The following is a 13215-nucleotide window of genomic DNA, read 5'->3' on the forward strand; positions in this document are numbered from 1 at the left end:
CTCACCTGGGGGAGAATCACTTCTCCTGGAATTCCTGTGGGGTCTCTGAAAAATTGGAAATTGGAGGATTAACAGCTAGATTTGAGAACACTGTTAGTACTACGGAGACTCACTTGGAGTTTGTTTATCTTTTATTCCTTTGGAGTGACATGTGGAATAATTCATAAATAAATCATGCTCTTAGAGCCACAAAATGTTTAAAATTTGCGGGGTAAAGGTAATCTTAGGTCAGAATAGTCTTGGGATTGTTACCAGACTTAAAAAATTGTATATGAAATGCAATAAAAAAGATGATGGATTCAATAACAGGTTGCTTTCCAGTTTTTCTTCTGCCCTGCATTCTTTTTCTCTATCAAAAGTTCCATTTTATTTATGCATAGTTTCTTATAAATGTTCTTGAAGGAGAAATGGAAATCCTCGCATGTTTTCCTTACAGGGCCTTCTGTCTTTACTGCCTCAGGTCAGTGTTGTATTTGAAGAGAAATCAAAGTAGTTAAATCACTTCTTAGAACATGATTTTTCATATTTTTGTTTGCCTTTTATTTTTTTAAGAGCCTCTCCATTTTAGCATGCCTTTCCAAAATTGCTTTAATTCCTGTTGAACTCCTCTGAACTTGTTCCAGTTTGTATTTTTAAAATACAGTGCTGAATGTACTTTCCCTGGTTGAGACATACCAGTTCTGAGACGATGGGAATAACATCTCATGCACTTTGTGGAGAAAATCTGCTTTGAAGGGACTTTGTGTAGAGCCTGTAAGACCTGTTGATGTGATACAGAGCGTACAGAGATAAAATAGGTTTGCCTTTCTAAAGGCTCCTTTTCTCCAGCTGGCTGCTGTGCCTGCTACCTGAACCCTGTGCTCTGCGGTGATTGTGTCAATCACCAGTCTGGTTTGGGTGGTTTTTCCTGGAATGTGGCATGAATACAGTGACATTCTCAGTTTGGGCTGTGTCCATCCTGTGCTGTCCACACAATCTCCATCCTTCATTTGTGCATACATGTTCTGTATTCTTGAGCTATGTATTAAAGCTCTGAATGTTGATAGAATGCATGAAGTCACCAATTAATCTACTTTTGACCAATTAACCTTTACACTGATGGGAAAAACACCCAACTACCCTCTTTCCCTCTTGGAAAATGAGCCAGCACAAAACCCAACCAACACAAAGCCAACACAAAGCCTTGTGGTCCCTAAAAAGATACTTAGTTCTTATACCACATGAGACTATTGAACAATAATTCAATTTTATGAAATATTTCTACTTACACTGTGGTAGTGATGATTTATCACTGGATCACAGAATGGTTTGGGTTGGAAGGGACCTTAAAGATCACCCAGTCCCATGGACAGAGACACCTTCCACCAGACCACGTTGCTCAGAGCACCATCCAATGTGGCCTGGAACACTTCCAGGGATGGGGCAGCCACAGCTTCTCTGGGAAACCGATGCCAGGGCCTCACCACCCTCACAGGGAACAATTTCTTCCTGATATCCAGTCTAAACCTACTCTCTTGTAAACAGTCCCTTTCCATCTTTTCTGCGGTAATAGAAGTTTATCCAGCCTATAGACTCTTTTAACTGAAGTCAATTAGCTTTATAAACATTTTACCATCCTATAAAGACCATAAAGATGTTTTGGATCATCCTTCATTTACATATCAGAATTATAGATATATATATTTTGTTAATACTTAATACCTTTCTTTCAACAGCTTTGTATATCTTGAGTTACTTTCATTAGCTGAGTAACTTAGCCTGCCTTTTTTATAAAAGGAACTGCAATTTAACTATAAATATATCCAAATGCCACAGAATTCAGGGCTACAAGTCAAAAATGCTGATCAGTTTGTAAAATCTTAATCAGCTCCTCCATGAAACCTAGGGACGGACCTCTGTGGTAGCAGAAAAATTTCCAGAAATTCACCGCAGTCTTGTCCCAAGCTGCAGTTTTTTCTGATGTTGCCAGACAGCTAAGAAGAGATGGGAAAAGCAGGAAATCTTTTTGGATTTAATCACAGTGCTGATTTGGAAAAGCAACTTAAGAATGGAAAATATTTTTTATGCTTTAAATCATAAACACAAGATTATACAAGATCTACATGGTAGATCATGACTGCATTAAGATAGGTTGTTTTCCTTATGAGGGAAGATAACCCTTTATTTTGTAATCTGGTGGTCAGAAATCCTATTTCCTGGACATATTTATTTGTTTATTTTAAATATATATCCAGACTAGATTATTTGATGATTGTGGTACCATTTGTTTAGGTACTGGGGACCTTTTTGCTATACTTGAAATCTTTAGATGTAGCTTTTAGGTAACGTCTTCCTATTTTCCTCTGTGAGAAAGCTTTTCCTGCATTTTTGCTTTAAAATGATGTTGGACTATGTTTATGGGCAATGCTTGTGTTTTCCCCTGAAGTTATTCAAATTCTGTAGTAAAATACCCAATTTTTTGTATTCAACTTGATCAATAAAAAAGTGCTTCTTAAGTGAGATCTTGCAGTTCTTGGTCTTGCATCATCAGTGTGAAAAAGTTCTTATTTGAGACCCTTGATCTGTTTTAGGACTTAAAAATGATGGAGACTTCATGTAGTCTGCAGAGATGAGACTGGATGGAAGGACTGAATGCTCATTTCTGAGCGAGCGGGGGATGAGGTTATGAAAATGTTTTAAAATCAAGATTTCTTTTGTTTTCTAGTGCCTGCTGAAAGATGGATGATGATGACTTTGGAGGATTTGAGGTATGCTGTTTGGATAACTTTGCTTTGAAATTTAACTATTTTCAACTATTTTATGGACATTTATAGCATTTTGTAAAATATGTAACAGTTTCTTCTTGTTTCCAGGCAGCAGAGAGTTATGAGTTTGGAAATGGTGAAAAGCAGACCACATCTCCTGCTATTGCTTGGGCAGCATTTCCTGCAGGTATTGACGGAATCATTGTAAAAAATCTTAATATTCTATTCCTGTCCTTATGTATTCACTGTAAAGATTAGTGCTTAGAAGGCTGTATACAATAAAAAAATGCACAATAAAAGAATAGCCAGCAGTCAAGACTTGAGCCTAAGAATATTCCTGAGTAATTATTTTGGGAAGCTGCACTTCTCAAAGTTAAACTTTGTTGAGGAATAAAAGAGAAATTCAGTTTATACAGTAGAAAAAGAGTGGAACTTCTACATTCGAAGGTTATTCTTTACTTGAATTTACTTTGAGTGTGGAAGATCTGTTGCAAATTGTGGTAAAACAGAAAAAGTTAAAAATAGGATCGTAATGAAATCTTTTACTTGCTTTGGGGAAGAGGGGAGAGATGAGAATGATCTTTTTTACTTAAGCCATTTATATAGTTGAAAAATATATTACATATTCTTTATCTCAAGCAGAAGCAGAAACATTAGGGAACTATTTTGTAAATTTATACAAGTGCCTGGTGCCTGTCTGGATTTCAGGAAATTGATAAAAGTTTATTGATAATTGTATATTATCAGTAGAAATAAAAGATTATGGAGGTGTTACTGATTTTGTTGTGATCTAGATTTTACTCTTTTCAAAAAATGAAACAGCACTTTTTCAGCATCAGGGGGAAAAATAACCAACAACCCACACTTTATTGTTATGCAGAATAAATTATGCAAAATAGTTGATTTTTCCCAACATGAGGTCTCTATCAATCGTGTTCTTAAAATTTTTTATTAATTTATTTCTGCTTTCATCTATTACAGAATGATTAGTTTTATTTGTCATTGAAACAGAGGAAAACAAATACTGAGGAAATGTTATTTTTCCAAATAACTTTATTATTCATCTTGTCATTTTGACTGATATTTAAAATTATTTCTTAAATTCAGTAGCATGTCTTATGTGTTTAATAAATTAAATCCAGTATAACTGTGCAGTGTCTGTCAGTGAAGTCCATTTAAAATTCTGTAAGGTGTATAGAATTGAAATTATTTGTACATAACACTGAAGTTTTTTGTATGATTTTAAGTGACACAGAAGTCGTAGGGTAAGTTATATCAAGGTATTTTAAGCATTTCAAAATTAGAGGAAAACTCCTGCATTCTGGATATTTTATTACTGTAAAATCTTTATGTGACTTTTTCATGCAAATATTGCTATGAATAAATTAGTTTATTGCCATAGACAAGGTTTTAATAGTATGGTCAAGTGCTTCCTGGGCATTGACTTGTAGGTCGATGTTTTTAGAAACAGAAATAACTGAATTGTCTCCCCAATGTTATCTATATAGAAAGATGTTCTTGTCTTACCCTAGAAATTTCTCAGTAAGGCTTGCTGAAAAATTCAAGTGTATTATAGAGCTATTGAGGTGATAGTGATAAATTTGGGGGGTGACACCATTGTATACACCCAAGATTTGATGAACTTTCCAGAGGAGGAATTACTAATGAATTTCCTACATATCAGATGTTTGGAAGTTATAAAACAAAACACTGAAGCCTGTGGCCATGTTTTTCAGTGTGCAGGCAGAATTCAGAAATCATTTCTAAGGCCTCAATGGTGATTTCAGTGCAAATTTGTCCTTGAAATTGGTCTTGGACTTCTTACGATCTTTCTGATAGTATGGACCATGTGGCTGTAGATTTAAAATCTTAGAGTAGTAGATGTAATTACCTTTCTTCTAGAATAGTTTGGCTTTGGAAGAATAAAATGTGAGGAAGAGCTTTATGCTGTGAGTTACCAGAAATCATCTTGAGAGTGGATCAGAATGATTTTTCCCACTGTGGACACAAAACCAGTTTTTAACTCAATCTTTCTACCTGAATATTACTTTTAACTGAAAATGTCCAGGGATAGAGTTTTCAGTGTATACAGTCTAATTGAAAATGTCCTTGTGTTGTAATATCAAGACAAGGGGAGTTGAGGAAGGGAGTTTAATTTTGTTTCTTGGGTTTTTTATTTTTAACAGCTGAAGCCTACATGTAGGGGAACTGTGCTGCAAGTAGTTTGCAACATTCTACAAAAACATGTCAGATAATTATTATATGGTCTTTTGCTCAGAGCCCTGCTGACATATCACTTCTTAACTGATGGATGTAAGTAACATCCAATTAGTAAATATTGCCCATGTGGAACATTTGATATTTGATGTCTTCATTCTGAAAGTCAGTATGAAAGATAAGACTCAATGGGATGTTGATTTAACAGTTCATGTTCATCCACTTGGTTTTGTTTTCAGAATTTCTGATCCCCCACGGAATTTTAATAATGGCTTGAGCTTCATTACCAGCATAAAGACACAGAATTTTCCTTGCATTAGCAAGATTGCAGGCTGTCCCTGATCTCTGCTTATATTAACAAACTGCGTGGTTCTGGCAGTTCTTACATACAAACCTATGCCAGGATATTCTTAATATTGGGAAGCCAGGGTTTCAGAAATTAATAGATACTTTTTAAGTCCAGTTCTGGCAATAACTTATATCTGCATCTTATTTCAGCCTTTTTTGGTGCATAACTTTCGATATACCTGTAATGGAGCGTATGCTTCTTTGCTCTATAGTGCTGCGGCTCTGACCAATGACCAATAAATTTATTTGGAAATTTATCAGGGCTATCAGACTTAACCTGTTGGAGGCAGGTCAGGTAGCTCCAGCAGAGGCATGTTTTTGTTTCAGGGGTTGTGAAACTGTTCCATCATGGTAACTAAGACATGGTAAGCAGGAGTGATTTAGAGGTTCTCTTTATAAGTGAATTTTGAGCTGAACTAAAATGCGATTTCACCAGTATATACACAAGAGGAATTAATTAAGAGAGCTTGAATTACAGACATAGCACATGTAATTCTAGGAATGTCTAATTTATGAATCTTTAGGATTGCTGAAAAGTGAAAAGAAGGTTTTGTAAAAAAAGATGTTTGAATGATACCTTGGAGAGTTGCCACCTTTTCTTGTCCTCTGCAAGGTCATGTGTTTAGTTGAAAATTTTACACCACAATATTCAGAAGTGCTCACCAGTTGTTGCTCCTCATTTCCTAGGTTTCATTTTTACAACTTAAGGAGTAGGGATTTTGTTTCTGGGGGTTTGTTTGTTTGTTTGTTGTTTTTTTTTCCCCTTCAAGATGCTAAGCATTAATACTCATTCATATTCATTACTATAATTAGAACTACTGAAAGCTCCACCTGATTGTAGAAGATTGCATGTAAAACTCCACTACCTGAAAAATGGAGTTTTATCTCTAGGATTGGACACCCCAAAATATGTGAATGCCTCAAGCTCTAATCTCAGCAAGTCTACATTCCTCATATGTGCCCAGTCTCCATGGCTGTTTTGACTTTTGTGATAAATTATTTATATGTGAATTATGCCTGTGCTGTGGTAATCCTCACCAAAGGTTGAGCACTCTCATCACAAGGATCACACTCAGTTTTTCCGTGTGAGTTGACAGTTTTAGTAAGAGAACCACTTGCTTGCTTGGTCAGAAATTGCCTGGTACATTATTTCAGCTATTTTTCCATCAGATGGAAATTGATTTAAAACTGAGACTCAGGGCATTAAGTGATAGCATAAAGCTGAGACTTCAGTGTTTGTTTTGATACAAAAAAATCATCTTCTATGTCACTTCACTGCCACTTGAACTAACAGAGTAGGTAATTGTTACAGGAAGCTGCCTTTGAAAGCAGACATTTGGAATGGGAAGGGAGTTTTATCCTAAGGTACCTAAAAGAAAGCCCAAAAAGTCCCTTTTCCTGTTCTGGAGAAGAGTTAACTACTAAAATGCAGTTACCTAAACTGGTTTCTGTTCTGTTTGCTGAAGTACTCTGCTCCAGGCTTTTCAGCCAAGTTTCCATCTTCTCCTGAGCTGTGATTTTTTTTCCTATTTTTTTGGCCGTGTCTAAATCTACGATCATTGCAGTTACCCTACTGATACCTTTCTCCCTCATGGTCTATTTTCTTTTCGTTCAATGAGGTTTGCATGTTCCTCTATGTTACACTTGAATCCTAGAACTGGGAGCTGAAGAAGATAAAGAGTGAGTGCTTGGATTCAAGGATTACTGTGTCCTTTTGAATTCATTGGGGCCAGTTGTACACACTGGTTTGTGCTGAGTACTTCTGCAGTATTTTTCCGGAGGCTGAGCCTTGCTCCAGGCTAGTGGTATCTTTTACATGTTGCCAGAGTTGTAATAATAATGGGAGCTGCTTTTTCTGAAACAATTGGATGTGCTTTTTTTTTGCCCACTGCAAAGACACACCTGGAGCTGACCTTGTCAGAGTTTGCAGGATTTTGCTGTTAAATTAAAAATGTAGGCAGAACTTTCTCTTTTTCTTTCTTTTTGTTTAGTTTGTTTAGTTTATGTCTTTTTTAAAAACAAGACTTTCTGTTGTGCCAGGTTGGTAATGCTGATCCACTGTTCAGGGTTTTTATGGCATAACTGGAATTTGGTATGGAAGAGCTCTCAGTCCAGTTAAGTTTTATTAGCTGGAGACTTACTTACTTTGTTGTCTTTTTATCTCTTATAAAATATTAAGCTGCTGTATCATACGTCTTGGCAAGCTGTTTGAATGTGGCTTCTAATACAGTTGTGGATTTTTTAACTTTTAAAATGTATAAAACTTGGGAAATTATAAGTATAGTTTTCCAGTTGACTGAAACTGATTAAAGATCATGCTGAGGCTGACGGGCTGTGTGAATCAAAAGTGACAGAGTTAAAAGGGATACTTTTGAGAGCTGTTGTCATGTAAAACCTCTGTGTGAATTAAAAGTCTCAAAGTATTGTGACTACCATTTTCAATTTCCTTACATTGAAAACTACTATGGTTTTTACTACTGAAAAACACAGGCAGTTTGTGTGGAATTACTCTTCAGTGCAATCGGATTATAAGAGGTATATAACCATACATTGGTATGACTAGACTTGTGATAGATTTTACAAGGTATGGACTCCAGAAACAGAACTAACTTTTGGGTTGTTCTTCATATTATGTGTGTTTTCTGTTTCAAGTACCTGAAGTCCATAGATCTACTGATGTTCTCCTGGAGCGCTCTGTGCCTTCTTCCTGCCTGGTTCCTTCTGACTCCTTCATTTTATCAAGTGATAATGTGGCAACAGCTATTCAAACAGGCAAGAGTGTGATAAATCCAGCTCTTCCTGAAGTACAGGTAAACCCACAATATTTGAGCTTCAGTGAAGAAACTCAATGTATTAAATGTCAATGTCTCATCTTCCCTGTACACATTTAGGTTGAAATGCTTTTTAAGGGCAAAAGGTCCTTGGATTTCTGTGATGCAGGCTTTGAAGTAAAATGATTTTGAAAGTATTTATGAAACCTGTAACTGAGAGAAACCCTACTGCTTTGGTATGAACTGCAAGAGAGAGAACTGTGTTAGAAATATTAAAGGCATGCTGATGGTGTTGAGCATACATGAGTGAAACATCAGCAGGAGAGGTCTCTCAAAAAAACGCTACTGTTAAAGCTGAAAAGATTAAAACTGTAGTTGTATGTTGTACTTACATGTTTTCTCAAGTTGTTTTAGGACTAGGTTTTAGGATTTTCAAGGATGGGGCTTGGAGTGACCTGGTCTAGTGGAAGGTGTTCTGTCCCTGCCAGGGTGTTGGAATGAGATGTTCTTGAAGGTCCTTTCCAACCCAAACCATTCTGTGATTAGAGAATTTACATTTAATCTCTACTTAATTAGAATCAAATTAATTTTATGGAGGTTGCATTTTATTTTGTTTTATTTTATTTTTTCCCCATTACTTTTAAACTTGGGGTTTTGGGGGTTTTTTTGGTGGTCTGACAGAGTCCTAGTTGTGGGGTCTTAATCTCTCCCTGTGGCTGCAGTGCTGCTGAGAACTGATCCTTATTTCTTTCTGGGGTGTGAAAATGTTTAGTTCTTAACTAAACAACCAAGTGAACAAGGAAGGGAAAAGACTTTCTCCCTGAGATTATCACAAGAATTCTATCAGAATCTCAAGAGCTGCTGCAGCTGAGACTTTAATACATTTACCCTTCGGAGTTTTTTATTGCCATTAGTTGCAGTGACCCCCATTTCAATATGTTAATTCATTGTAAACTTCCTTGTTTCAGCATGCAGGGTAGTATATGCTTGAATTAGAAAATGCTCTTGCCTCACTGTGAGGCTTTTTGACAATTTGGGCTAATTGTCAACCCTCCTGTTTTCAGCACTTCCTTGGTTTCTTATTCTTCAGGTAGGCTCATCAAGTCTTAAGGCTGTGCCTGGTGTAAGCAGAATTTCATGATTAAGTCAGATTTTCATTTTCTGATAATTAAAAAGCATTTCTTTAGAGCTGTTTAAACAACATGCACAAAAAACAGGTTTACTTTAACTGAGTCTTATTCTTTTCCTTAGAGGAGCATCTGTATGTTGGCACTTCCAGAAAGACTGTGGCACCAATTGGGAATTAATTAATTAATTAGTTACCATTTTGTGTTTCTTCCCAGGCTAATGTTTTGGGGAAAGCCTATGAAAAGTGAAGAAAAGCTGTGCCCAGATGTAAATGATATCAAAGAAATTTATAAATCCAAAAGTATGGGGGTTTTTATTTGTTTTTGTTTGTTTGTTTGTTTTTGCTTTTGCTGTTTTTTTGGGGGGGGTTTTGTTTGTTTGGGGTTTTTTGTTGTTTTTTGGGGGTTTTTTTCTGTTTGTTTTGTTTTGTTTGTTTTTTGTTTTTTTTTTAATCCTGAGAGGGAGGAGTGTTTGTTTTCTTTTTTTGACTGATGCCAGCCAGGGTAATTTTCTATGTTGAAGGCTCTTCATCTGGCTCTTCAACAAAGTTTTGATAAGTAAATTTCTTTTACTGGCAGGATGATCAAAAAGTGATTTTCTTCAGCCACCACAGATCCTGCCTTTTTTTAATTTTGGCCAACAGTGAATAACCTTCAACCTTTCTTATTTGAGCTAGGCCAGCAATTTTAGCTTTTGTGTTCTCTGGAAAGAGAACTTGGGTTATTCCAGAACACTAAGGCTTAGGGGTATTTTTTTAAAACTATAAAGTCATTTAGTTAGGTAATCTTACAGAAAAATAAGAAATGCACTTTCTTACTTCAGACTAAATGTGCGTGCAGATTCTAGTTCTTGTCCATGTTTCAGTTTTTCTCTTCTTGTTCTGTTCAGCTACTGACAGACCAATCATTCCATAAATTCTCTGTAATGCAGGAAATAGTACAAATGAAAAAGACTTTATTAGCAAGTCCTGCTGAAAGGAGTTGAGAGCAAGTTCTTTAACATTATTTTGAAATGGAGATGACTTTGCACTAAGGAGTATACTAAAGGAAGATGGTGGGCAGAAAACTAAAATAAAATATTCTTATACCTGTTAGAGTGCAATGCTAGGAGACCTGTATTTTTTTTGTAATTCTATGTCCAGAGCCTCCTGAGGTTTCATATTAAAAAATCCTTCACTATGATAGGTTCCATTCTCACAGTTTTTGGTGATGCCAGACTCTGATCTTGAGTAGTACTCAGAACTGGAAGTGGCACATATGGCTTCTCTTTGCTTCTTACAGGAGAATTCAGAGCACAAACTGCTGTTTTCTTTCTGTCTGTATTGTCTGCTGTATCTTATATATTCATGTACAGTCAAGATCTCAGCTAGTTTTGTTACTTTATTTGAATCCTTTGAGAGATATTTATTGGAAAGTCAATGCATTATCTGAGTGTTTGTTTGGAATAAAAGGTCCTGGGGGTGGATTAGGTCAGATCAGTCAGACCTCTCTTTAATAAGGACACTGAGATGTTCCTTTCACCACCCAAATCTTAAGTGTTCTTGGCTTTCAGATTGTTGAAAAAGTGGCAGCTGAATTAATTTTCCAGCTTTTTCCTTTGAGTTCTTCTGCTGCAAAATGGACAATTGTTTGCCCCCTCCTTTATTTTTTTTTAAGAGGGGAGAAATAAAGCTTTGACTTTTATTTTGAGCTTTTTGTCAGTTACACCACAAAATGTTCTAAGCATCACCTAATTTATTTGTGTTCTTTTCTGAAAGTGTGGGCTTATCTTCAGTGTTACACCTGTTTTCTGTTCTTCTACAGTTTACTGATATAGCAGTAACTAAATGTTGTAAAGATGTCTGCATTACTTTTATTCTGTTAGTCTAGCCTAAGGATGAGAGATTTATTTTAGCTCAAACCCTCTGTATTCCCTTTCTGTGACCACTGTTTGCAGTATGCACTGGGTGAAAACATAGAATGACTAATCCAAGGAGAGTTTGTTTCCCTGATGCATTGAGAGAGATGATTCAGTTCCACTTTTCTCCTATGAATTAGACTCAAGCAGATATTCCAGTTGCCTCTTCAAATGTAATTGAAGACAAGACTTTAGCTGATGTTGAGACAAAGAGAACAAATGAACCAAAGAGCTGCTTTCAACAAGCTGTTGCAAACCTCGAAATCAAGCTTTGCAGTGCTGAAGAAGAAAAACTAAAAATCAAAAAGGTATGAATAGTCTTTTTGAATGAAAACATTTGGCATTTATTTAGGAATTAGATATAGGTGGAGCTTGAAGAGGTTTAAAAATCATTTGAAATTAATTTTTTCATGGAAATTAGCCAAATTCCAGAGAAACTAGCCAAATTTAGAATCACAGAATCATAAAGGTTGGAAAAGACTTCAAAGACCATCGAGTTCAACCTGTGAGTGGTCCCCACCTTGTCACCAGCACAGAAGACTGGGTGCCACATCCAGGCATTCCTTGGACACCTCCAGGGATAGGGACTGCAAACCTCCCTAGGCAACCCCTGCCAGTGCCTGACTTCCCATTTCCAAGAAGAAATTCCTCCTGATGTCCTGAACCTCCCCTGGCACAGCTTGAGGCCATTTCCTCTTGTCCTGTCCCTTTTTCTCTGGGAGCAGAACCCAACCCCCAACTGGCTACAAGAGATAAGGTCCCTTTGAACCTGTGTTTTCCAGGCTGAGCCCCCACTGCTCCCTCAGCCTTTTCTCATCAGATTTGTGCTCCAAACCCTTCTCCATCTCTACTGTCCTTTTCTGGATGCTCTCCAGAGACTGGCCAGAACTGGGCACACCACTTGATTTAGCTGAATTTTTTTTTTTTTTTAAATTATCTGGTGTCTGTTTTAGGCTGAATTTTTCTGAAGTGTCAGGAAAAAATACTTCTTTAGCCTAACTGATGAAAAAAAAGATACAAGCTTTATCAGCATGAGCTTTATTATGATTTTTTTGTGGGGTGGGAGTTCTAGTAGCTAAATTCTTCATATTCCTTCTGACCAGAATACAATAAGAGCACCAAGCAGGGCTGTGCCTGTAGTTACATATCTGAGTTAGCAAAAGGTCACTGAGGCATGGGAGAGTGAGGTTAATTTCTGTTATTCTTAATGCTGTTTCTTGGGAGGCCTCAAGTTGTGCTGGGGAAGGAGCAAACGGCTTGTTGGAAATGAAAATGAGGGTGAATAACTGGAGCCAAGGATGAGGAAGTCTACAGTGGGGTGGTTTTAATAAGTGTCTGAAGGAAAGGTTGGAAGGGAAGCAGGAATACAGGCTGGAAGAGGAGGCAGCTTGAGGGAGAGGCTTTGCATGGGCGTTCCACAGTCTGTTTCTATCTCACCAGTGGAGTCTTCTCAAACTGTTTTGACTCTTTTGTCCAAAAGCAGGCTTGAGCTAAGCAGACCTGCTCTTTTTGTCCTCTTCATGACCCTCTCAGTCATGCCTTTGTTTGAATAGCTGCGCAGTGACCTGGCAGGTCATTTGTTTCTATACTGGCTTCCTGAATGGCTTGAAGAAATAGTTAGTTGCTCTTGAGCAACTGAAAGGGTGCCAGCAGCTTATGTACAGTATCTATGGCTGCATTAAGGAAAAATAAAAATCTTTAGCTCCTTGTACAGCAAATAATTTTGAAGTTTACTGTCAGTGGTGTTATTCTCCTTCCTCTCTATTAGTTCATGTTGGGCGGGTTTCTAGAGTGGCTCTCTGCAAGATCCCAGAATATTTTCAGATTTTATTAATTTTGGAGATGTAGAAAGGGATCACTGTATACATGCATAAATGTCATAGGATTCTTGCCTTTTCAGTGAAAGCATTTGCTGACAGTACATTTAGTATGCTGCTTTTTAAATGCAGAAAAGCAGAGTAAGATATTAAAAATACAAAAATAATTGGAATACAATAGAAGAGAATAGTTCCAGTTGTAACAACAGGTCCAGCTGCCTGAACCCTTCAGGGTTCAGGAGAAGTTAGAGGATGTTATTAAGGGCACCTTGGCCATTTCACATAGGTCATTCT

At 36.9% G+C, this 13215-nt stretch overlaps 1 protein-coding gene across 5 annotated transcripts in view; it reads left to right on the forward strand.

The window, feature by feature from the left end:
• Nucleotides 1–13215, forward strand: part of CCDC91 (coiled-coil domain containing 91) — a 121030-nt gene that overhangs the window by 25814 nt on the left and 82001 nt on the right. For 4 of the 5 annotated variants that reach the window (XM_066183631.1, XM_066183634.1, XM_066183633.1 and 1 more), the window contains 4 exons: nucleotides 2705–2747; nucleotides 2853–2931; nucleotides 7962–8119; nucleotides 11245–11412. In XM_066183631.1, the coding sequence (XP_066039728.1) occupies nucleotides 2718–2747; nucleotides 2853–2931; nucleotides 7962–8119; nucleotides 11245–11412 (435 nt within the window). In that variant the 5' untranslated portion in view covers nucleotides 2705–2717. Of the gene's footprint in view, nucleotides 1–2704; nucleotides 2748–2852; nucleotides 2932–7961; nucleotides 8120–9421; nucleotides 9510–11244; nucleotides 11413–13215 lie in introns of those variants that run through there. The other variant, XM_066183635.1, reaches the window with a different exon arrangement.

Source organism: Chamaea fasciata, unplaced genomic scaffold, assembly GCF_029207755.1.
Source record: "Chamaea fasciata isolate MVZ Bird 193981 ecotype frontalis unplaced genomic scaffold, bChaFas1.0.hap1 SCAF_5, whole genome shotgun sequence".
Lineage (NCBI taxonomy): Eukaryota > Metazoa > Chordata > Aves > Passeriformes > Sylviidae > Chamaea > Chamaea fasciata.